Source organism: Serinus canaria, assembly GCF_022539315.1.
Source record: "Serinus canaria isolate serCan28SL12 chromosome 7 unlocalized genomic scaffold, serCan2020 HiC_scaffold_29, whole genome shotgun sequence".
Taxonomy (NCBI): Eukaryota; Metazoa; Chordata; class Aves; order Passeriformes; family Fringillidae; genus Serinus; species Serinus canaria.
The window spans coordinates 4687435-4713439 of NW_026108147.1; the positions used below are offsets into that span (position 1 = coordinate 4687435).

General features: G+C 50.4%; 1 protein-coding gene and 1 pseudogene across 6 annotated transcripts in view; both read right to left on the reverse strand.

The window, feature by feature from the left end:
• Positions 1 to 15687: 15687 nt before the first annotated feature.
• Positions 15688 to 17814, reverse strand: LOC115484345 (uncharacterized; annotated as a pseudogene).
• A 3680-nt stretch (positions 17815 to 21494) lies between these two features.
• The window catches only part of HDAC4 (histone deacetylase 4), a 175481-nt gene continuing 170970 nt past the window's right edge, over positions 21495 to 26005 (reverse strand). For all 6 annotated transcript variants that reach the window (XM_050987626.1, XM_018911876.3, XM_018911873.3 and 3 more), the window contains 3 exons: positions 23688 to 23772; positions 22469 to 22610; positions 21495 to 22031 (listed from right to left, as the gene is read on the reverse strand). In XM_050987626.1, coding sequence (XP_050843583.1) covers positions 21992 to 22031; positions 22469 to 22610; positions 23688 to 23772 — 267 coding nt within the window. In that variant the 3' untranslated portion in view covers positions 21495 to 21991. The remainder of the gene's footprint in view (positions 22032 to 22468; positions 22611 to 23687; positions 23773 to 26005) is intronic.

The window sequence follows — 26005 nt, forward strand, 5'->3', positions numbered from 1 at the left end:
GGGACACCTTCCACTGTCCCAGGCTCCTCCAAGCCCCATCCAGCCTGGCCTTGGACACTTCCAGGGATCCAGGGGCAGCCACAGAAACATTCCTGGGACACCACACCAGTGCCAAAGCTGGCAGAGTCCCCCCATGGGGCTGGACACGCCCTGCCACACCCAGGGTCAGCCACACCCAGGCCAACCTTGGCCACCCTTTAGATGCATCCAAGGCGGTCTCCTGGTGCCTGGTGGCATCCCAAGCCCCTCATGTGGGATTCTGTCAGTTGGTTTTTATTTCTCCTTTTTCTTTTTTGCCCTGGGGTACAGGAAGTCACAGGAGCTGGCTGGATCATGAACATGTTCCCATGGGTTACTGCCTGGGTCACTGTCCCTGCAGGCATCCTCATCACCAGCAGTGACATCCAAGCATCCTGCGTGCCACCAGCACCTCTGGGGACACTGGGGCAGCTGGTGGTCCATGAGCTCCTCCTGCCATGGCTTGGGCTTGTGCTTCATTTGCCAGTTGCCACCACAGAACATCCTGGTCTGAGGAGACAGAACTGCTTGGGCAACTTGGACCAGGTAAAATCCAGCAGAGGAATTAATATCCACCAAATCTTGAGCCCCAACCTGCTCACGTGAGGGCTGAGGTGAGGTTTGTCCCTCCTGGAGTCACACCACAAAAAAAGGAAAAGGAAACAGGAGTGGGAAGGAAGAGAGAGGTGCAGAGGAAGAAGAGGATGAGCATGAAGTACAGACAGGAATTGAGGCAAAGACCTGCCCCTTGCAGAGCACACATGCAGACCTCAGGGTGGAGATGCACGGCTCCTACAGGCCCCGAGTCATTTTCCATGAATCCATATGTCAGGTGATCATTTCATTCCTGCTCACCTCTGCTGCTCTGCCAGGATTTCAGCAGTGCCTTGCTAAGCCCATGTTTGTTAGCACTGCTCTAAAACAGAATTACAGCAAAGAGGACAACATCCCTGTGGCAAACACTGCAGGAGCACCGTGGTGAGAAGGGATTTTGTGTTGTTAGAAGCTGCTCTTTCCTGCCAGAAATTCACAGAATCACAGCACAGTTTAGGTGGGAAGGGACGTCAAAGCTCATTGAGGTCCACCCTCTGCCATGGGCAGGGACACCTTCCATGGTGACACCTTCCACCTTCCACTATCCCAGGTTGCTCCAAGCCCTGTCCAGCCTGGCCTGGGACACTTCCAGGGATGGGGCAGCCACAGCTTCCCTGGCCAAACTCCACAGCATTCCTTAAAATGTCCATCAGATCTGCAGGGCTTTCACTCCACACGAGTGAAGGCCCTGGGCTGAGCAGAACACGAAGCTCAGAAGGAGCTCAGATCTGAGGGGTGGCTGCAGGACACAGCCCAGCCCTGTCAGGGGGGATGGGGACAGCTCTGTGACCTCGCACTGTGACATGTTTGAACAGCCAGACCCTTTTCCCTTCATCAGTGCTGGGGCTGGGGAGAGCCAAAGGTCAGGCTGGGAGCTGATTTCACTTCTAAACAAAACTCCTCCTCCTCCTCCTCATAAATTTTCATTTAGTACCACCAAGATGTCTCCCCCACCTACTCTACATTCCCTTTAACAAGAGGCGTATTTCATTCCCCAAAATCAGCTCCTTCTTGCCCCAAGTCCCAAGATTTTTGGGAAGTTTGGCCAGGATCCTGCCCCATGCCTCAATTTACCAGTGCTAGAAAAATAAAGGTGGCAGAGAGGTGAAACCCCACAGTTGTCTCTTGGTCCCACTTCCTGCTTTTAATGGCTCTGCCACCTGTGTTCCCACAGGACCAGGGCCCTGTCTGACGTGCCAGGGGCTGGAAAGTGCAAAACCAAACCCCACTGTCTGAAACACATGTGCCTGCTTTGCCTTGGAGAGAAAACAAGGGGAAAAGAGCAGGAGATGCAGCTGGCTTCCAGACTGGCTGCCTGCACTCGTTCATGCCCTGGAAAAGAGCAAGCCAAGCTGCCCAAGACAAAGTGCAAAGCATCATCTGTACTTCTCCTTGTCCTGGACCTCTCTGTTTCTGTGGATTTCTCTGAGACCACCAAAAAGTTCAGCCCTAACATTGTTTAACTGGTCCTGAAATCTCTTACAGAACTTTTCCAGCTGTGGTTCTCAGGGCTCTGCCCTCCTCCTTCCAGGGAAGTTTCAGAGCTCAGCTGGCATGGGGAAAGAATTTGGGGATTTAGATAACCTCAGAACTGTGTAAGAGATTTGGCTGCTCCAATCCAGCCAGGGGGTGATTTCTGAGCTGTGAGGTTCATGTTCAAGTTCAGGTTGGACAGGGCTTGGAGGATAGTGGAAGTCCCTGGCCATGGCAGGGGTGGAATGAGATGGGCTTTGAGGTCCCTTCCAAGCCACCCCAAACCACTCTGTGATCTTCCTGCATCACCTTGGCCAGGGAACAGACTGCTGCTTTGTCTCTGCTTTCCCAGCCCTCTTGGATTGCTGTCCAGGAAACGTTCCCCCCTCTCTGGGTCATCCCCAGCTCCCCCTCCCAGCTCAGCCTGAAGGACAGTGCCTGGGGGCTGGTGCCATCGTGTGGATACAGCTGCAACCAAGAGGAGGAGGAGGAGGAGGAGGAGGAGGAGGAGGAGGAGAGGTGGGGGGCAGAATACCGGGAAAAGGACAGATCTGGCATTGCCCAAGTCTGGATCGAAACCAGGTTCCCTCCTAGAGATACCAATGGGTTTAGGTGCTGATCCTCCAGCGGGTGAATAAATAAATCAGCAGAAGGATGCACCACCTGCCCCACTTCCACCCTACAGCATCTCCTGGTGCCTCAGCAGATCCCAGAGGGAGCTTTCCCTGAGGAAAGCAGCAGTGGTTGGGATTTAGATCCCTGCCAAAGGCCCAGAAGCTGAAACCACAGTACCTTACTCTGCTTTCCTGCTGGAAACAGGGCTGGAGCACGAGCCCTGCCTGTGTCATCCCCTGCAGGATCTCCAGGGCTGTCTGGTGAACCAACACAAACACACTCCTGAGCCTGGAGGAGAGTCAGGCTGTGGATTTTGGCCCCTGGCAGAGGGTGTGTTCTGCACTCTGGGCTCGCATCCTGTCCTGGAAGTCACTGAGTCCCCAGCCTCCAACTCTTGCAAAACTGAGGAGCAATCCCAGCCCAGGATAAAAATAAAGGGTCCACAGGGCCCTGCCACTCTGGGGTCAGCTGACACAGTGGATGTGCATCCAAGCTCCTTCTTGTCATTTTTCCACTGCTTTTTACAGCCTGGAGCTGAAAGGGAGCCAAAGGACAAGCAGGGGGGAGAACAGATCAGGAGCCTGGGGTTTCCTTTGGGTGGTCAAAATCCCAAACCAAGCCCTGCTGGCCGGGATGTTCCCATTATCCTGCAGAGTGGAGCACTGAACTGCAGTGAGCTCCTTCCCAAACCCCACTGGCTGTGATGGAGAGCAACCTGCCCCGAGTCCTTGGGACACATGGATGTGGGGATGAGCCTGGAGCCACAGGGAGGGCAGGGATTCCCTGAGGGCCTGTCCAGGCCCTGCCCACCCTCCCTCCCTCCCACCCCTCCTCCCTCCCACCCCTGCATTCCAGCCCCGTCCAGCCCTGTCATGTTTTTGGCTCTCCCCCCAAATTCCCACTGCCCAGGTGTTTGCAGAGCACTTGGCAGAGTGATTTCCCCCACAAAGCCCTGCTGGCTCTGCCAGGATGGCTCTGGATCTTGGCTCTGGAAGGGGCACAAAGGATGCACCAGGTGGCCAGGGCTCAGCCACGAGCCCTCAGTGGCTCTGTGCTGGCTGTCACGGGCTGGAGCACCTGGAGGTGCAGGTGGGATCCCCTGGATCTCCAGTGATCCATCAGGGCATCTCCAGCACATCGGGGCATTCCCAGCGAGCTGCTGTCCCATCCCAGCCTGGTTCAGCAGCACCAAAATCCATGAACAACCCAGCCCCACGGTGCTGCTTCAGATGAAATGGTTCCTTCCCATTGTTATTTGGGAAATGTAGGAATTCTTCCCATCTGTCTTTGACCTGTAAAAAGAACATCCCTCAGAACCCAGAGGTTGTTGTCAGCGACGATGTGTTTTCATTTCTGGCCTTTAAGCACATTTCATGGCTTGCCAGGATTTTTTAGGAGGCTGAAACTCAAGGCCTCAGCTCAGCAGAGTGCTTCCAGCACGTGCCAGATAAGATTTAGGTGTACACTTGTGTCTGAGCACATGCTACAGGCTGCTGGATGGAGAGGTTTGCCCAAACTGGTGCCAAAAATCATCTTCATTAACTCCTCGACTCTCTGATTCTGTCCTTGGCTTTATTCACCTGCAGGTGAGGTTTGGTTTGCAGATGTGCAGCTCCTGGATTGCAGGGAGCAGCTCATTATTTGGTGAATGCTGCGTGGGGATTTGGGAAGATGTGAAAAGCCTGGGGCAAGTAGAGGTGGGTGATGAAAGCATGATTTTAAAATCACAGCAATTGCAGAAATTTCATGGAGTGTTTAACAACAGCAAAATCGGGAAGGAAAACTAAGAAGGCACATTTGAAGTGCCCCAAGTGAAAATTCTGATTTAAAAAGAAATTTTACAATATAAACCACTGTTCAAGTAAAATATTTAACTTCAGGCTGACTGAAATACCTCTTACAAAGAATGTCTCTTCTTTCTCTCCTTTTTTTTTTTTTTTTCAGTTTTAGTTTGCCAGAAATTTCCATCATTTCATTTTTCATCCCAAATCCCAAATTTCAAGTTTTTGGAGCTTTGCTGCTAGAAAAATCAAGGCTTGTGTATCTAAGTACACCCTGAGTACTGAAAACAGAGCTGGATAAATGAAGAGGGAACACAAAATTCCGACTCTCAAGTTTGCCTTTCAGACCTTGCCAGTCATCCAGGAGGAATTCAAGATACCACAGCTATCAAAGGACACGGGATCTGTACTCTGCTTCCAGGAAAGACACATTTCATCATCACCAGGAAAAATACCAGATGACAACCAGCCCCCTCCAAGCTTCCAGCATTCCTACCTGCACTGCTAAATCCCAAAATCCAGCCTTTCTGCAGTGTGCCTTTTATCTCAGCAGCACTGCCCTCAATTGCAGATTCCAGAGGAAAGGCAGTGCTGGATTTCATGGGAATTAAACCTAAAGCTTTTAGCACAGCAAGGCAAGGGTCAAACAAATTTATTTGGTGAACCTCCCCCGTCAGATCTGTCTCATTCTCTCTCTCCTGCCCCATCCCTGGAAGTGTCCAAGGCCAGGCTGGATGAGGCTTGGAGCAACCTGGAGCAACCTGGAGCAGTGGAAGGTGTCCCTGCCCACCTGAGCTGAGCTTTAAGGACCCTTCCAACCCAAACCATTTGGGATTCAAAGCTCCCATCAGCAAAGCAACCTGAGCTCTTCCACCCACACGGCTCTTACAGAACAAGGTGACCAACAGAGAAGGGGAAAATGCTCAAAAAAAATTTTTTTTTTTGATCCTTAAAACGTTTATTTAATCCTGAAAGCAATTAAAACCACAGAGGCTTTAATGGGGAGTTGAAAGCTTCAGTGGGGTGGGGTCACTGGGTTTTTTTCCCTACTGTCAAATGGTGAAGCCATCCTGTTATTTAAGATGTCAAAAGCCTGTGAACCAAACAAAACAAAGCCCCAACTTCCCGAGACATTGATGGACACCAGGAAAAGGGCTGCAAGCACAAAGCAAACAAACCTCCCTGAGAAGGGCTCTGCCCAACTGGAGGGGAAAAGAGGTTACGAGTAATTTGTGGGAAATGCCGCTGAGAGGGAAGGATAAAAGAGACCAAGAATAAAAAATAAAGAGGAGGAAAGGGCAGAGGGAGAAGGGGCTGGGACGGGGCTGTGCCAGTCAGGAGGGATTTGGCCGGATGATGGCTTTGCTGCACTGAAATGTGGAAGATACTTTGATTAATTCTAGGAGCCCACCCCAAAGTCATCCTGCAGCTCCCAGCGCGCTAATCACGGAGGGAGGCGGGCAGTGACTCATGCTGGAAACTTCCCAACTTCCAAAGGGGGAAAAAAAAAAAAAAATAGAGGAATTTCAGTTCTCAAGTGAACGTGAAGGTCCCTGGACCCTCGGACCCGTGCTGGGAGAAAGGTTGGGGGCAGCGTGGTGGCAGGGAGGTGGCCTTGGATGGGGTGGTTCCCAGGAGGGCTGGCAGAGGAGATGTCCCCAAGGAGGATGGGGAGGAGGGGGGTGACAGCTGTGGGTGCCTCTCCACAGCTGGGCTTGTCCCAGCACCTCCTGTGCAGGCAGGACAGCTGTTCTCCCATCCCTGGAGGCAGGAATCTGCCATCCCAGCAGAGATGCCCGTGGAATGCACCCAAAAAACTGCTGCTGCCAGCTGCTGAAAGCCTGGGGCAGGAGCTGTGGGATCACTGGGTGTCCCTCCACCACCCCCTGAAACAGCTGAAGGGGCTGGGATGGAGCCCCCCAGCTCTGGGGTGCCTCAGATCAAGGTCTGCTGGATCACAGAGGGGAAAACAAAGCGAGAGATCCAGTGTGGAATCTCAGGTGAGCTGGTCCCTGCCCTCAGCTCGGGGGTGCTCAGCCAGGAGGAGACACCAGCCCAGAGATGTTTGCTCAGCCAGGAGGAGACACCAGCCCAGAGATGTTTGCTCAGCCAGGAGGAGACACCAGCCCAGAGATGTTTGCTCAGCCAGGATCAGCCCCAGCTCCAGGAGAACCTCTTGGGGTGACAGCAGAGACTGAGGGGGGTCCTTGCCTGATATTTATCATCCCATCTCAGCTCTGCTCTCACCCTCTCGTTTCCAACTCTGACAGCACCAGGAACTGGGGCCAGAGCATCAGATTAACAACATCTTCCTTCTCCAGGCTCTTGGCCCCACGCTGGAGTTGGCTCAGCCCAGGAACAAAACCGACCCCCAAGGATGTCACGGGCTGGGGACAGAGCTGGGCACAGCAGGGTTCATGCCCTGTAGCCAACTGTAGCTGCATTTTTCTAGTTCTTCTCTTTCAGGAGAAAAGAGAATTACTTTTATTTTTTAAATTTGTTTCTATTTTTTTTAAAGAAAGGAAGGTGCAGGGTGTGACCCCCATCTTCACCTCCTGGCTCAGCCTGGGGTGTGTCACACGGGCTCACATCTCTCTGGCCCTGAGCAGGAACCCCTCCGTGCCCTTCAGATGGCATCAAGGATGGACATAAAGCCACTTCCCTGCACACCCAGCTCCTCCCAGCCTCCCTGGCTCCACCACGGGCTCCATAACCACTAGAGGGGAGTGGAAGGTAACGAGTTGAGGAGATGGTTGTGTCCTCCTGGGAAGCACAACGCCGCTGGGCTGGGAGGTTCCCTCGCTCTGGGTGCCCACCACCCCCAAAATTCACAGCATCACCCAGGTGAGGAGGGTTTCCCCATAATCCCAGGGCACCAGCAGGATGCTGGAGCAGCCTTCGGCACGCAGGAGCCACGTGGGATGTGAAAATTGTTGTCCAGATCCTTCAGGCAAGAGGAAAGCACCACAGGCCCAGGAGAGGATGGGTCTGTCCCCCAGCAGGGAGAGGAGGCCATCCTTCATCAGGAGCTGGGAGAGGCCATCTCCAGCTTCCCCAGTCCCTCAGCTCACCTTTTCCCAGCGATGTCCAATGGCAGAGGCACCAGGGAGCTCACTGTGCTCAATCCTGGCTTCCTCAGGGTCTCCATGGTCCCTGCTCAGAGGGGACATCAAGCCACAGGGTCACCCAAGAGCTCCTCTGGCCTTGGGATTCACCAAGCAAGGTTTGGCCCAGTGTGCTCCCTTGGGCTCCTTGTCCTGTTGGCATCACAGAAATAAATCAATAAAAGGGTTCAAATGAACCCTCAGTAAAAAGCTTGTGCTGATCAGAGCAAATCTCCATCTCGATTTTCCACGGAGAAAAGGCTGAACATGTTTTTTGGTTTTTTCCCTTCAGTTTGGAAGCCCTCGAGGTGCTTTTTCTTTCTGCTCTCCAAATAATTTAGTGTGTGTCAGTGTGCCCAAGCCAGCCCAAGCACAAGTCACCAGGAAATGCTGAGGATGCTGGAGATGTACATTATGTGCAGGGAATCTAGTGCCAGGCCTGGGGCACCAGGAATTTTTCTTCTTTTGCCATTGGGAAAACCTATATTTTACATTTTGCATTTTACATTTTACATTTTACATTTTACATTTTACATTTTACATTTTACATTTTACATTTTACATTTTACATTTTACAGTTTACATTTCACATTTCACATTTTACAGTTTACATTTCACATTTCACATTTTACATTTTTTACATTTTATTGCCCTGAGTTCCCAGCCCACAGCGAAGCCATTATTAAAGAACTACAATATTAAGACATAAACCAAATTTAACAGCTTCCCCTTTCAGAAATGTGGTGGGGAGGCAGAGTTAACCCATTCATTTGGTATTTTTGTGGAAATGGGAAAAGTGGGGGCTCCTCCCAGGAGTATATTTTTGTCCACTGGGGAACAGATCAATATTTTGCTTGAGTCCATCCATCCATGCCTCCATTCAAGCCCAGGTTTTTCCAGGCTGACCTTGGTGTCTACAGGGCACAAACAGAGCCAGGGAGGAGGGAGACAGCTCTGTTCTCTGCCAGTTTGATTTTTAGTTGTTTTTTTTATTATCATTTTTCAATCTTTTCTGTAGCTCTGCTGGTTGAAAAGGCTTTTCCTGGATGTGTCACGGGCAGCCAGCACCCAGCTGGGGCTGAGCCCAGCCTGGCACCTGGGGCTGGTTCCTCCAGCAAAGCAGATTTTGGGGACTGTGTGTGCCTGCTGGGTCCTTCTCCCTGCCACCCAGATAAGCCCTGAGCCCATTCCCTGCTCATCCTGCTCCACCAGGGCAGCGAGCTCAGAGAGATCAAATTCCTGAAGGTCTCTGGAAAAGGGGCAGGGACACCTCCCACTGTCCCAGGCTGCTCCAAGCCCCTTCCAGCCTGTCCAGGGACACTCCCTGGGATCCAGGGGCAGCCACAGCTGCTTGGAGCTGCCACCCCTCCCAACCCTTCCCATGCAACAGGGAAAAAAACCCCTCCAAACCTCTGAGCACCATAAAGATTTTATGGTAAACAAACCTCTGGGAGCATTTTGGGAGCCGTGGTGATTAACATTCCTTAACGAGGACGGTGGGGGTGCCCAGGGCTGGGGGAGGGCAGCCCCAGCACCCTCCTGAGGGTCCCACCTTCCCTTCCCACCTAATCCCCCGTTGCCATCTGGCAGATTTACTGGCCCCACTAACGTGGCTCCCCCTGATATAATGAGGAATTGCAGGCTGGGCTGTATTTCCTCGTGAATTTCACTTCCCTGCCAGAAAAGTTCAGGGCTGGGTCAGATTTTATATATATTTATGCATATAAAAAAATATATCTCTATAAATATATGTATTTCTTCTTTCCAGGTGATTTCCACCTTGCCCCATCCAGAGACTCACTCACCCTCATCTTTCCCACCCACCAGGTTTTGTTCTGTTGGCCTGAGTTTGGGCTAAAGAAAACATCCCAAGGGCCAAACCCCACATCCATCCCCTCCAGGGCTGGGGTGCTGCCTGGTGCTGCTCTCTGGGGCTGCCACAGCAGCACTGAGCCTCTCCTCACCCCACTTCCAGCCAGGAAATGCTGATTTAATCAAGCTCAGCTTTGGGATCAAGGGCTGGAAAAGGAAGCTGGGTGCTGGGACTTCAAACAGCCCCATCCCTCCTCCCACCCCTCCACGGGGTGATGATCAGAGAGGGACATCCCCCAGCATCCCAAATCCCTGCTGGGCTCCTCCAGCCTTGCTGCACCCACCCCAAATCCTCCTTCCCTGCTCCAGCCAGAGCTCACCAGGCCCCTTCTCTGAGCACCACAAAGCCTCAAATGTGTTTCCAGGTGAATTTTGTAAGGAGCAAACTGTTCCTAGGTGAATTTTGTCATTAATGAAAGCTCCTGGCGTGGCTGCCCCTGCAGGGCTCTCTGCTCTTGCTTAGCAGAGCTCCGGCAGGAGTTCAGGGGTGCTGGCATTGCCTCTGCTGCCTGGAGCCTTTGGGATGCCAATTCCAGGCATGGATTGCTGAGGAACCTTCCATCCCCACTGCTCTGGGCTTTCCTGGATCCTTTCCATGGGCCACCCCATTTCAAAGCTGAGAATTCCCATTCTGCAGGGAATGCAGTCAGATCCAGGAGGAGGTGAAGGGGTGTCCCAAGGTGCAGGGAGGCCCAGGTGGGTCCTGTGCAGCTCCTGGGAACAGAGCTCCTGGAAAATTTGGGTATAATCCTCACCTTTTGGGTTTCCTCTTCCCTGCTGGAATGAACCATCCCTGCCTGCTGGAGGCAGGCACCCTTCACCCAGGGGATTTCACTTTTCCATCAGGAGGGGAAGGGAAGGATTTGTTGCACTCAAGGCTCTCCAGCCCCTTCGTGAGATGACTTTTCTTTAAGATTTCAGAATCCCAGAATGGTTTGGGTTGGAAGGGACCATAAAACTCATCTAATCCCACCCCTGCCATGGGCAGGGACACCTTCCACTATCCCAGATGCTCCAAGCCCTGTCCAACCTGGCCTGGGACACTGCCAGGGATGGGGAAAATAATCCTGCCAGAGCCTTGCCCTTCCCAAACCCCAGCCCCAAAGCAGCCACACACCTTCTCACCAGAGGCTGCCTCTCTAAGCTGCCTTTTTCCCACAATTTCAGAGTTTTATGGCCAGCATTCCTCATTTTCCATGTCATTAATCTCCACAGGCCCTGGCTCCAAGCAGGCAGGAAGCCAAAGGCTGCCAGACAGGTTCCAAGCGAAATCCAAGTTGTCTGGAAAAGAAGAAAATCCAGCTAAAAGCTGGGAAAGCACTTGAGCCTCAAGTTGGCTCTGCCAAGCACCCAGCAGGACGAGGGTGATGCTGCTCAGATGGGTTTGGTGGCAGCCAGGGTGTCCCTTCCCATCCCACTGGACTTTTCCAGCCACCAGCCAAAATACAACGTGTTCCTTCGAGCTCACAGATTTAATTGTGCCCAAGGGGGGGAAAAACCCAACACCCAACCCAAAGCAAAACTAGGAGATTATTTTTAATTTCTTTAGAGAGATGTTGCTCTGAGAGCTGCTCCTGAGCAGTCAGCCTATGCACTTTTCAGAGCGTTTCTGCTGCTCTCATTTCCTCACCTTGGAAGTTGCTCTGCTGTGATTCCTGAACTCCCCAAAGTCCCAAAGCTGAGGATGACACGGGCAAAACCTCTTTCAGCTGGGGCAAGGGAGGAGAAGAAATCTGTCCTACAGTAGGACAAGGGGGAAGAGCACAAACTCACCTGGAAGTCTCCAGAAATACCTTTAATCCTTCTCCAGGTTGTTCACATGGTTCAGTTCTGCTCAGGAAGACCAGAGAATCCCATTCTGGGATTCCCCTCAGTCCCTCAGGGAAGGCTTAGGTTGGATATTTGGGAAAATTTCTTCCCTGAAAGGGAGGCTGGGCCCTGGCACAGCTGCCCAGGGCAGTGTGGAGTCCCCATTCCTGGAGGGATTTAGAATCCCTGGGGATGTGGCACCTGGGGACAGGGCTCAGTGCTGGGGCTGGCAGTGCTGGGGAATGGTTGGACCCTGTGCTCTGAGAGGGCTTTTCCAACCACAGTGATTCCAGGATCAACCCAAGGCACTGAGTTTTCTGACTGAGGCAGGTTGGGACCTGCCAGGTTCTGTGGTTCTGTGACACTTCCCTGCCTCCAGACAAAATTCCAGCATGGCTCTGCACCAGGAAGGGCTGGCTGAGCAGCCCAGCAGCACGGGCAGGTGAGCCAGGATCCTTGGAAGGAGAGCCTGATCCAGCAGCCTCCCAGAGCAGATTCCAGCCCTAATGGAATCTGCAGACACTTCCCTGCCTGGATTCCTCTTCCCTCCATTGCCCTCCAAGCCTCTCCCCAGCAGGGCAGGGAGCAGCCCTGGACACTCAGCCCTCAGCCCTGCTTCTCACCTCACAAAGGGAATGGAGAGGAATTGTTTTGGAATAAGAGTGCAAATCGAATTTCCCGTGGCAGATAAGGGGGAGAGAGGTCAGATATGAGAAGGTTTTGGATGACAGAGGAATTAGCCTGCAGCCCCTGTGGGATAACTCAGTCCCAGTCCCACTTTCAGCATCCCAGGGTCTGGCATGGCCCAGCAGATGAGCCTGGCCAGGGTCTGGCACTGAGCTGCTCCACCAGGCACAGGCTGAGCATTCCCTGTCCCCTGAAAGGAGGGGAAGCATCCCAGTGAGGCAGGGGCCATCACCCACCAGCCCAGGGGAGCCGGAGCTGTGGGAAGCTGATCTGTGCTTTGGGTGTGCAGCTATTCCACAGCCTCCTTCTCCTTCTCATTTCTCCTTCTCATTTCTCCTTCTCCTCCTCTTCTCCTCCTCCTCCTGCTCCTCCTCCTCCTCCCCAGCTGCATCCCCCAGAGTGGGTTTGGGCACCTGGCTGTGGGCATTCCCTAAAAACAGCTGGGGGGTGCAGCCCCTTCGCCCAGGGTTTTTCTCCTGGGAAGTTGAGAAGCCTCAGAGAAAAGGAAAACAATTCTGATCTCCTTTGCTTCTCCTGTGCTGTGCCCATGTGGAATGTGTTTGGAGATTGTTCACCCACAGGTGATTGTTCCATTGCATTCTGTGGGAGTTGTTTTGGCTCTTTGGCCAACCAGGGCCAGGCTGTGCCAGGGCTCTGGAGAGAGTCAGGAGTTTCCATTATTATCTTTTAGCATTCTGTAAGTGTCCTTTCTGTATTCTTTAGTACAGTATAGCATTCTTTAATTTAATATAGTATCATTAAGTTATAAATTAACCTTCTGAGAACATGAAGTCAGATTCATCATTCCTCCCTGCCATGGGGGTCCCCACAAATGCCATACCCCCCAGCCCTGGCAGGGCTCGGGATGGGTTCAGGATGGGCTGGGGATGGGCTGGGATGGGCTGGGGATGGGCTCGGGATGCTCCTGGGATGCTGCCAGCGAGGTTTTCCCCGTCTCCTCTCCAGCCTCCCTCCCTTGCAGAGCTCTCGCCGCCTTTCCCAGAGCCCAAAGGATTTCATCCCTTTTGGTCCCGGCTTTCCTCCTGCTGGAGCCCAGCACGGGAGGATTTGGGAGCAGCCCCGAGGCCGCCCTGCCAGGGCTGGGGTCCCTCAGCAGCACCAGGACCTCCCCATGGATAAATCAGATCCTGGATAAACTGGCTCCAGGATAAACCAGCTCCAGGATAAACCGGCTCCTGGATAAACCAGCTCCTGGATAAACCGGCTGGCTCCTGGATAAACTGGCTCCTGGATAAACCGGCTTCAGGATAAATGGGCTCCAGGATAAATGGGCTCCTGGATAAACCAGCTCCTGGATAAACCAGCTCCATGATAATTGGCCTCCTGGATAAACCAGCTCTTCCAGGATAAACCGGCTCCATGATAATTGGGCTCCTGGATAAACTGGCTCCTGGATAAATCAGCTCTGGATAAATCAGCTCTTCCAGGATAAACCGGCTCCATGATAAATGGGTTCCTGGATAAACTGGCTCCTGGATAAACTGGCTCCTGGATAAATCAGCTCCGGATAAATCAGCTCAAAGATAAACCAGCTCCTGGATAAACCAGGCTCCAGGATAAACTGGCTCCTGGATAAACCAGCTCCTGGATAAACCAGCTCCTGGATAAACCGGCTCCAGGATAAACTGGCTCCTGGATAAATCAACTTCAGGATAAACTGGCTTTAGGGTAACCAGCTCCAGGATAAACTGGCTCCTGGATAAATGGGCTCCTCCTGGATAAATCATCTCCAGGATAAACTGGCTCCTGAATAAATGGGCTCCTGGATAAACTGGCTCCAGGAATTCCGGTGCTCCCCAGCGGCTGAGCCCAGCCAGCTCAAAGGCAGCTGAGCCCACTCTGGCTGCATTATCCACAGGGACTGGGGGGATTGCAGGAGTTGCTCTCTGCTGCTGGAGAAGGAAGGATTTTTAGTTTTTATAATTTTTTTCTCCTGTTTCAAACTCAAACATGTAATTGAAGAGTGAAATTCTGAAAACTTGCTCAAGGACTCTTTAACCACCTTTAAAGCCCAGGAATTGTTCCCCATTCCCTCCCTGATTTAATGGGAAACAGGTTTCTTGTAGCTGCAGGCACTCTGAAGCTGTTGACCATTGGATAATTGTGCCTTGGTACAGCACCAGTGCACAATTCTGTCTGCACCCTCATCCTTCTAAATACAGTAAACCCTTCCTCCCCTTTTTTTTTTCCTTTAATTGCACTGAATTTGGAGTCCCTGGCCATGGCAGGGGGCTGGAACAAGTTGGTCCTTTCAAGTCCCTTTCTGTGATTCTAAACCTTCCCACTGTGGGGCAGGGGAGTGAATTAATAAAGAAATAGATGGAAAGGACTCAAAAGGGCCTGTAATAAACCAGATAAAGGGCACCTGTTTGTGGCTAGTGCACACTGATGCTCTGGCTGTGTGATCCAACCTACACAGGAAACATTTTCCCCACTTCTGCTGTGCAGCAGTGAGATTTTTGGGGTGGTTTTGTTTCAACCCCAAACGTTTCCTTCTGCTACTGAACCATTTAATTTGCTGTAAATGTGGGCAGAAGTTTGCTTTTCCTTCGTGGGTATCCAGAAGACACCTGGTCCCTCTCTGTGTCCCCCAGCCTGGAGTCCCTCAGTGAGGTTGGGATTTGCTCCATCCCTGCTGAAACCTTCCATGAGCACAGCTGTGGGGTGGGAGCATATTCCCCATCCTCAGGAGCAGCTGGCTTTGCCAGCTTGTGCGGCTGGAAAAAAGGCAGACTGTACCTTCCCACAGCCTGGCAGCTGAGTTTTTTACCACCACTTTCAAAATGTATCCTCTGTTGCTCTGTGAACAGCCTGGCTGAGGAGCCCTGGGTTTCCAGGCACCTCAGAGGTCCAGCCCTTCCAGGTCCCTCTGGCCATGAACCTTCTCCTGCCTTGGCCCAGGGCATTTTTCCCAGCATTTTCTCTAACCCAGGGCAGCTCTGCAGGCTGCACCAACACATCACACCCAGGCAGGGACAGCAAATGAACTCAGGTCCCTGAGAGAGCTTCAGAGAATTCCCTAAGAGATCAACCCAGCCCTAGGAGAAAGTTTCTACTCCAGAAATGATGATGATCCAAATCCCATCATAAATCCAGGACGTTTTGCTGGCACAGAATGAGCTCCTGCCCCCTGTGTGCTCAGGTTGTACATTTAATATTGGACCTTTTCCTGCCCCTGCAGTGCTCCCACTACCACAGGCATGCATCTAAAGCACAAAGCCTTGACTTGCTGCCCAGAGGCAGAAACAGCCTCTTCCTCCTTTAAAAATATTAGTAAAACAAGTGAAATTAGGAATATTAAACTCAGTGGGGGCCCTGGGAAGGGTGTGCCAGTGCCAAGCTGGGCACCCATCCCTCACACCCAGCCAGGGGCACACACTGGAGGAGCCACAGGGGAAGCACCTCACAACCCTGCTGGATCTCATCCATTGCAGCACAATGCCTTTTCCTTTGGCATCTGCAGATTCCCGGCTGTAAAAACTCCTGTGGCTGAAGCAGAGGGTGCCACACACTGAGCTCAACCCTCCCCTCAGGTTTCTGTGCCATAGAGCTCAGAGCATTGCAGGTGAGGTGATCCCTGGCACAGGGACTGGGATGGTGTCTGAAACAGCCCCCACCCCTCTAAGCAAGGGCTCTGCCTCAGCTGGGTCAGCCAGCAGTGGGGTTTCACCCCCAGAAATGAGCTCCTGGGAGCTGCAGGTGCCCTCCCCAGATCATGGTCCCAAAGCAATCACGACACCCACACTCTGCACACAAATACAGGGAGAGCTCAGAGCCCTTGCAGGGCCTGAAGGGGCTCCAGGAGAGCTGGAGAGGGACTGGGGACAAGGGATGGAGGGACAGGACACAGGGAATGGCTCCCACTGCCAGAGGGCAGGGATGGATGGGAGATTGGGAATTAGGAATTGTTCCCTGTGAGGGTGGGCAGGCCCTGGCACAGGGTGCCCAGAGCAGCTGTGGCTGCCCCTGGATCCCTGGCAGTGCCCAAGGCCAGGCTGGACACTGGGGCTTGGAGCAGCCTGGGACAGTGGGAGGTGTCCCTGCCATGGTGGGGGTGGGATGAGAGGGGACCTCCTGGATCCTTCCAACCCAAACCACTCCATGATTCCATGAATCAGGCTGAAGCAGCAGGGGATGTTTCACTGCTGAGGGAACTGGAAGCTCCCAAGTTTTCCCTGGGAGCTCTCCCCACCCCTCCCACCAGGAGCCCTTGGTGAGCACCAACCTGCTGCTGCTCCAGGAGTCCTGGAAAGAGCCCAAAACTGAAGTGTGGCCTCCTCCCCTGGGAGCACAGGACAATTCCAGGTGACACACATGGAGCAGATGGATTTTGGATGGTTCAGGGGGCTCCAGAGACAAGCAGGAAGCCGGTCAGAGGGAAAACACATGAAAAAGGCTGGGAAAGGTATAAAGCTGGAGCTGCTTCACCTGGAAACTCAATTGGTTTTTTGCAGGCACTTGTCAATGTGCACCTGGGAGCCACAAAGAAACTGGGAAACCCCAGGAGCTATTCCATGAACACTCCAACATAGACATGGGTACATTTTGCCCAAAAAAACCTCTCTGGCACCAAGACCCCCTCCATGACACATCAAGAACCCAGCAGATGAAATGCCCCATCCCAGCAAAGGAAGGAAAGAAGATCAGCAGCAGAAACCCGGGTGGTACTATAATTAACTTTTTTCTTTTATTTACACCACAAGAATAACAAGTTGTCATAATGTGGTACAAAATACTGGACTCCTAATAAAGTTGAAATTGAAGTCGGTACTGTCAGAGAAAGCCACCATTGGCCAGTAAAAAAAAAGAAAAAAAAAGAAATAAAAAAAACCAAACAAAACCCCAAACAAAATACAGAGAAAAGAGAAGAATAAAATTAAAAAAAAAAAAAAGTAAAAACCAAGAAAGAAAAAAGGAGAATGAGAAAAATATTCCAACTCCACCAATTTAAAAGAAAGGACCGTCAGAAAGTCGAGCACAAAGAAGCTACCATCACTGAAAGGAGGGTCCATACAGGAAGAGTGAAACTGTGTCTAAATTACAGCGGGTAGCTGCTACCAATGGTGACATCATACTGAGCATGTATAGGTATAAAGTAGAATATAATATAGTTACAACTTTTTGATACTACATATCTGTAATAAGCTCTCGGGTGAATAATGTTTCAACCCCTTCCCCCCCTCCCCGCCCCCACTTTTATATATATATTATATATATAAGTTTGTCATCCTCATAAATTGGAAAATAGCGCCTCCACTATGGAGCACAGAAAAAGTGTTAATTTATTTTCTTTCAATAGGATACTTTTTTTTCTTTTTCATCATCAATATCAAAGACAAAGTGAAGATGAGCTGAGAACGAGCCCAACTTCATGACAATGAAGAAACACATTTTGCCTTTTGCTGTAAAGTCTCGTTTTTAAACCACAGTGTTGCACAGTACACGACTGCTTAAAGTGAAACCGAGCAAAAATACATCATGTAAAAGTAATTTCTTAAAAAAGTTAACGCAGCTGTGCTGAAGAGTCAACTCTTTAAAGTCCTCCTCATCCATCCGTCCGTCCGTCTGTCCGGCTCCTCGGAATGAACGACTCTGTGTGTTGACACAAGGGTTGCATCCAACCTCCCCACCCAGCCGAGAAATCAAAGCAAAAACACCAACCCAAAGGAAAATAATAATAACAATAATAATAATAATAATGACACAGGCAGTTTACTTGGTGTGTTCGGCGTAGTTTCCCTAAAAACACTGTTTCCACATAAATACAATAAACTCTATTATTGGTAAGTCACAAGTGCTAGATAAACGTCTTAGTTTTTTTTCTTTTCTTCTTAAAATGAGAAATGTTTAAGTAGTCCTTTTTGTTTTTTTTATTTATTTACTCTTTATAACAATAAAAAGCACAATTTCTTCTTATTAAGTTCAGTAAGACTCCAAAAGGAAAAAAAAAAAGAATTCCCACTCTCCTTCCTTGGTGTGTAGCTGTGTGGGTGAGTGAGTGTGTGTGACAACAACATCCCAACCTTTAGTCTCCACAAATGCCACGAGAGAAAAAAAAAAAACAAAAAACCAATATAAACCCAAAACAAAACAAAAACCAACCCAAAGAAACCCCAAACCACCTCTTTTTTTTTTTTGTTCTTTTTGTTTTCTTTTTCTCGTTATCGTTTTCAAAGCTGCCAAGTTTGGCGTGCAAAATCTGTATACAATATAAAGACATGCCAACCTTACAGACCATGCAACCTCAAGGTGTAGGAAACTTAAAAAAATATATTCATATATATTTATATATATATTTATATATATCAATGCCCGTAAAAGAACATGGGCCCAAAAAAGTTTACAAAAGGAAGAATGGAATGAGTACATGACGGTGACTAATAAAAAAAAGGAATGTTTTGTATCGAAAGTAAAAAAAAAAAACAACAACAAAAACCCAAACAAACAAAAAAAAAACAACCAAAAAACCCCCAATGGTTACTTGTGTACTGCAAACTGGGCCTCACTTCACTGTAAAGAGGATTGAAAGATGTTCCTTTTCTTCCCGAGCAGGTACAAAGGATGCCCTGGGCAGCACGTGCCGGGATGTGGGAGCACCCGGGCCCCACCCCGCTGGCACGGCCGCCCCATGGCAAAGTCATCTGAAATGAAGAAGCTTAATGGCTCAAAAAGGTGAAAAATCCCCCTGGAGAGCCTCAAAACGAGGGCTCCCTCCCTTCTCTCCGTGCCTGCACTGGCCCCGGAAAGCATCCCCGGGGAAGAGCATCCCCAGGGAAGGTCACAGCCCAGGGAAGAGCGTTCCCAGGGAAAAGGGGGATGCTGCAAAACAAATCCACATGGCCGGGAGTTTGGAGGAGACGAGCTCTGTCCTCTCGGGAAAAATCTTCCCATCCCGGCAAAAAGCTGAGGGAAAGGATGGAAAGGAAAGAAGGAAGGAAGGAGGAAGGAAGGAAGGTGGCATCCCAACAAGCTCCTCCGGATTTTCCAAAGGAACCGGCTCAGCACAGTCAGCCGGCAGCTCCCAAGAGAGCAAAAAGGAAGGAAAAAACTTTGCCACAACCGGGAGCAGAAATGTCAAAAACCTTCCGGGGAAGAGCTGACACAAAGGGAGGTGTAAACACAGGCACTGCCCAGGGCACAGGGAGCAAACCCCACGTCAGTCACCAAAGTCGGCAGTCGGATGGATTTGAGATCACGGCAGCAGCGTGGTCAGATGGAAGAAAACCCCAAACCACAACATCCCCAGGTACGCGGTGCTCTCACACGGGGGGATTTTTAGGATATGCCGAGGACAGGCCTTACCACTGGGGCTTTTTGGGGTTTTAGGATGTACTTGGGTTTGCACAACTCAAATACTGTAGTGTCTGGTTCTGAAACTGCACTAGAAATCGAGGAAGGAAACAAAAGCCTCCAGCGTGGGGTCACGCTCCCGGTTCCTCCCGCCAGCGAGTCCTGAACGGAACGAAAGCGGCTGCTTCGAGAACTGGAAAGAAGAGAAGTTACTGGAAGCAACCCCACCAGTCACCATGGGAACAGGATAAAAGAAGGATGGGTTGTTAAGGAGAAGCTGTGCTGGGAAGAGGGAGGTGCTGTCCTACACTGCTGGAGGAAGGCACGCGGGCAGCGCCGTCTCCGCGAGGACGCTCCGCGCTCTGCGGCAGGGCTCGCTGCCTCTCCCACCCGGCATTCCCGGGAGGCAATGACCTCCTTGGGCTGGGGGGGGCAAAAAAAAGCCTCCAAAACCCCTCCCAGCATCAGGAAGAAGAAGAAGAGGGGAGAAAAAGAGGGAGAGAGGAGGTGGGGAGTTTGCGGGCATGTCCGGCAGAGAGAAAAGGCCGGCGGTCCCGGAGTATCCAAGGAGCCTTCCCGAGGGCAGGCAGCGCCAGGAGCCGTGGGCAGGACAAAGGCATCGCCCACTGAACACTACCAGGCAAGAAAATTCCTTATTGTCTTTACAGAGCTACTACAAGAGAGCTGAGGAAATATACAGTTGGTGGAATCGGTACAACAAAGGAGCCCATCGCGGTCCCTCCTCCTCCTCCTCCTCGGTAAAACACACCCTTTCCCAGAAAAAAACAAACTCTGTTGGTCTGCCCACAGTTCCTTACACCTGCAGAAAGCTGCTCACTGTACAAAAGAGTTAGGAAAAGGAGAGAAAACAATACAGAAAATTTAAAAAAATAAAAAGAAAAAAAAAAGAAAAAAAAAAAAGGAAAATCCATGTATTGTAAGCAAGAAAAGAGGGAGGAAGAAAGGTTTAGATGCTATTGCCGTTCAGAAAGGAAACCTGCCAAATGGAAAAGAAATGTCAGAGTCACACAAACAAGGCTTCCGGAGGGTTTCGGGAAATATCCATATAAAAATTAACAGCAAATTCAGCGTCTTTGCTATAAAAAACTCTTTTTTTTTTCTCGTGTTTGTTAGAAAAGGATCACAACTAAAAACCTTAAATTAAAATACAAATGTTTAGGGTAGTTGCCCAGTGGCTAAAGTGTTGGCTTTCTGAAAAACTTCCCAACCTGTTGCCTGACAAGTCCTCGAGTTCCAACCTAGATCCTTTTCCAAAAGCACCTTTGACGTTCCAATTCCCAAATCTGTCCCTAGGGAGCTTCCAATGGCTACTGTTAGAGTATGCATTTATTACATATTTTTTTTCTTTTTTCTATAAATGCATCATAAATATTTTTCTCAATAATTCATAGGAATCCGGTTTCTAAGCTTGGAATACATTTGGAATATACATTATACACATATATATATTTATACCTAACAATTTAAGCAATATCTCATGCTAGTTGCTTTTAATAAAAAGCATTCCAGTCTTAAAACCTGCATTTGTGCCTAATACATGCTTCAACAACCAAATTGATAAGTTCAATTACTAGATAATGTAGAAGAGAGAGAAAACATTTGAAAATTGGTTGTTAAAAATGGTTGAATTTCAAAGACCCAACAGTATTTGCCACTTTTTTGGCAACTACCTTAATTTTTTTTTTCTTTTTTCCTTTTCTCTGAAACAGCAATGAAAGAAAACAAAACAAATCCAAACTTGTCGACAGTTTTTGGAGACACTCTGTTCAGCTGATGCCTGCTTCCCACCATCATGCCAGCACAAGCCAAAAAGTCTTCCTTCCTGATGGCAGTCCTTGGCTTTCCCAACCAGAGGAAAAATATTCAGGAACTGCTGTGGTTTTTTTTTCTTTTTTTTTTTTGGTTTTTTTTTTGTTTTTTTCGTGTGTGTTTTGTTTTTTTTTTTTAATTAATTTTTACTTAAGGCATTGTTCCTCAAACTTCAGAAAATCCAGCTGCACCAAATCCATCAATTAAAAAAAAAGGCACAAACTCATCTTCAGATGGCTTTGGAGACAATAAAGCCGACTCCATCTGGGCTACCATTCCCCCCCTTCTGCTTCCCTTTCCTTTAGGTGTCAGGTGAGTCCTCGTTCCCTGTCCCTCCCCGTTAAAAATTCACCATCATCTCCCAACGGTCCAGTTCCGACAAGAGCTGTCGTGACTCACAGGCAGGCAAGAGCCATTTCCAAAGATCCAAGAAATGAAAGTACACGATGGGTTGAGTGGTTCAAGCGGAGATTGCTCAGTTGTGGGTAATCAACTTTGTAAGCACCAGTTTTACGTTAAGGTTTGTTTGATTTGTGTTGTTGAATCTTTGATTTCTTTATTATTCTCGTGTTCTGTTTTTGTTTTTTTTTTGTTTGGCAGCTCTGCCAAAGACTTCCCGGGCATCGTTCCTCTTTCTGCTCCCGGTGAGGACCAGAGGAAGAGTGCCCAACGTGTCAGTCCTTTGCTGCTCTTCACCAGCGGTTTTTTTCAGCAAAAAGAGACTCAAAGATGTGGAGAGATTTGTTTTTTGTGTCGCTTGCTTTACTTTACACCTGGCTGTCCTTCCGTGTTCGGGAAATAACCGCGACAGGACGCAGGAGTAACAAGAGAAAGCTTCTTGGCAGAGCTTCGAGACGAAGACGAACAGACAGGAGAACTCCAGCTCGAAGGTGGGTGCTACAGGGGAGGCTCCTCTTCCATGGGTTCGTCCTCAGGTCTGAGGGATTGCACAGCCAGGCAGGGTGGGACAGGGAGGGGAGAGAGAAAAGAGGATTTGGCATGACATAGCTGGACAATTCCTGGTGCCAAGTCTCACTCCTTATGTTCCCATCACCTTCCCACCCAGCCAGCTGGGATCACCTGAATTAAACTTGCCACCATGAAGGGGTTTTGGACAATCTCACCTGGGCAACATTAAGATTTTCCCCATCAAAATAAATTCCTTTTTGTGGTCCAAAGCCACTCTCAGAGCAGAAGGCTCAGGCACAGAGCTCATGGCTCTGCTGCTCTCCTGCAGCCCAGGAGGTCCTCTGGGAACCCATGGAGGACAGGGGACGTGGGGAGCACAGCAGCAGTGGCTGAAAGGAGAGGATTAACCTGCAAGGCTGCTCCTCCTGGCTGCACAGACTGGAAATGTGATGGGAAACCACTGACCTCTTCTCCGCCGGCTTCACACCCACCGACAGCGATGCCATGGCCGTCACTGTCTCTGCCTCCTCGTTCTCACACTTCTGGGCCTCCACCAGGGAATATCCCACCGTGGAGGCGAAACGCTGGAGAGAATGCCAGTACTTGCCTGGGGGAGAGGTGACAACAGGGCCATCAGGGCACCATGCCAGCTCCTGCTTTCCCAAACCCGGCCGCCGGCTCGGAACTGTCCAGGAACATTCATCTGATCCATACTCTCCCTTTAAGGGCCTCAGGTGCTCAAAAAATAATTCCTTTTTCCATTTCAAACACCTCAGAAACTTCTAGACCTAAGGACAAATGTGCCTGGAAATGTCTCTCCACTAAAAAATCCAGGAGAGAGAAGGACGCAGTGCAGGTCTGGATCCAGCTGCTGACTGCCATGTACTTTCAGTGGGCAAATCCCTGAAGACTAAAGAAGTCCAAGATGCATTTAGAACCATTAACATTGGAAAAGACCTCCAAGACCACCAAGTCCAAGCTTCAACCTCTGAAGTATTTTTTATGTCAGCAGTTTGACACCCTTTTGCATGGGGAAGAGCACAGGGAAGGCTCCAGAGGAAAGAATTTCCAAGGATTTCTCCAGGCAAGGTTCAATTGCAATGATTTTAAACTGCTTAGCTAAATAAACCTAAAATATCAACAACTGCCAGCAAAACCCATAGAATATCCTTGGAAGGGATCGTCCCTTGGGAGAGATCATCCAGTCCAACTCCTGGCCCTGCGCAGGACATCCCAAGATCCAGCCTGTGCCTGAAAGTCTGCTTCACTTCCATGCCTGTCTACTCCTAATTAACGGGTGCCACACCACCCAACAAGACTTGTGTTACTCACAGATACTGAACTGTTTTTGAAGAAGTAAGAGCACCCTCTAATGGCAGGACAGTCTGTCCTTTACAGAGATTTTAGAGCCTTTAATTTTTGTTGGGCTAACAGCAAGGCGGCATCCTCCTGAATGTCTTTTCCTCCCTAACCTGTGCTCTGATTCTGTAATTCCCCCTAAAGGCTGAAGCCCTGCTGGGCATGGCTCCATCCACAGCAACCCCAGTTTGTCACTGCACAAACGCAGCTCAGGGTGCAGTGACCACCAGTAAAGTGGGAAATGGGAGCATGGAGCTGGCAGGATGGTGGGGAAGCCCAAGGGGTGTCCCCAGGGACCCAGCTGGGTTGGTGGGGTTGCACTCACTGTGGATCTCGATGACCTTCTCCATGGAATGCACGGCGTTAGCATTTGCTCTCTGCTGGAAAACCTTCTCTGGAAGAGGGTCAAGCTGCAGAGAGAGAGAGGAACACCAAAGGAATGTTACCATTGAATCCCAGAATGGTTTTGGTGGGAAGGAACATTAAAGCTCATCCCACTCCATGCCTGCCATGGGCAGTGACACCTTCCACTAGTCATTCTGCAGTGGGAACACGCCTGTGCCAGCCCAGGGAAAGGCCTGACAAGCACTGCTGGAGGAAAGTTTTAGGATTTATTTGATTTCCTTTAGAAAAACTCAAGAAGAGGAGACACCTCTGCCCTCCCAGGTTCTCCACTAATGAATGAATTCATCCCACACCTCCAAGGTGGACTGTCCAAAACAAGAGATGTCCACTGCCATTAACTGTGCTGAAAACAACCTGACCAGGGATGCTCCCCAGCAAAGAACAGCCAGAGTTCAACAGTAAAAATATCTATGGCAAAGTTTAACTTTGCTCAAAGCCAAGAGAAGCTGCAGCCAAGACTGCTCTTATGAGCACATGGTAGCCATTCCATAGGTACTTCACAGGATGCTGCATTCCAGATTCAGTAATTATGGATTGCACTTCTTATTAATTCTCCACTCTAAAAATAGTTCTGCTCCAAACTGGTTTCTGTATGACATTAAGTGAAGGCAAAAGCAATTCCTGGATAAGTCCGAGCAAGAGCTTTCCAAGGCCTCTTAGTTGACACTGAGACAAAGCATGTTCCTGATTCCAGAGCTCACTCCTCCTGAAATAACACTCACAAACAGCCTCAGCCTGTGGAAAAGGGAGCAAAAAACCTCCAGGCATGAGGCACCTGGTTATCATCACCTTCTTGTTTGAAGGGCAGAGGTTGGGGATGCCCATGATGGACTGAGCACTCTGCAGGGTAATGGGAGAGGAATGGTGGCTAACTGGTCTGGAATGCCATCAGCAGACTTCGAAATCATGGAATCATGGAATGCTGGGGGGTGAAGGGATCTTTAAACTCATCTCATCTCACCCCCTGCCATGGGCAGGGACACCTTCCACTATCCCAGGTTGCTCCAAGCCCCATCCAGCCTGGCCTTGGACACTGCCAGGGATGGAGGGGCAGCCACAGCTGCTCTGGGCACCCTGTGCCAGGGCCTGCCCACTCTCCCAGAGAACAATCCCTTCCCAGTATCCCATCTAACCCTGCCCTCTGGGTTCAAATGGATTAAAACCATTCCCCCTTTTCCTGTCCCATCAGAACCTTGTCTAAAGCTCCTGTCCAGCTCTCTTTGAGTCACTTTAGGCACTGGAAGACTTCTGGAGCCTTCCCCAGGCTGCACAACCCAAACTCTCTCAGCCTGTATCAAAGTTTCTCTCTGATTTCCCACCCCTGATTTCCACTGAAGCCCTGTGAGCACTGCACAGTTCTGGCAGCACAGCAGTGCAGGTCCATTCCCCAGCCCTGACCCCCTCCCCAGTGCAGCAATCAGCTGCCCAGCCCCAGCTCTGGGTTCATTTCCTGGCACGCTGGGAAGGAGCTGGCTCCGTGCTCCCCGTGCTTCCCCGACGCCGGAGTTTTCATCTCGGCCGGTGGACGCCGTGCTCGGGGGACTGGCACTGCTCCCCTCATTTCCCACCAGCCCCAGTGGAGCTCCAGTTTGGCTCCTGAGGCAGCCCAGCTCCCTGCAGCCCTCCCTGGCCACAGCTGCCCGTCCATGTGTGTGCAGGCAGGCTCCTCCGACACGCTGTAGATCAAACCGCATCAAAGGGCCGCAGCACAGAGCTGCAGTGCTCCCCCCGACTGCCCTGCCTTCAAAAGGTTCCAGGAAAGACCTGGATAAAATGAGTGTTTCCTGCTTTCTGATGTGTGCCTAAGCCAGGGAATATTACCCTATCTGCACAGCCCACCTAGGACAAGTGAGAGCAGGTCTGTGTTTAAGTGTCCTTGTAGCCAGGATTGAAATAATCAATGTTTTTCTCTTTAAGGATCAATATTTCCTCTGCTCAATGAAATCACTCAGGCAGCTCACAACATCCAAGGTATTCTGAGTGCTGAGCTCTCCCCACAGCCTCACACTCCCCAACACACCCATGGCTTGGGTGAAGCACTTATTTACTGCTTGTGGTTGCAGTCAGCCTCCTGTGATCCTAGGAGCACACTGAGCAGAGGAATGATATCCTCCAGGTGTTATTCCCACTGCTTCCCTTCCAAAGAGCATCCTGCACACAAAGGTGGCAGAGGAATTGTCTAAAACATGTGGGTGCTGCAATAAACACCCCAAAGAATGCCAGGAAGGTCTGGCTTCC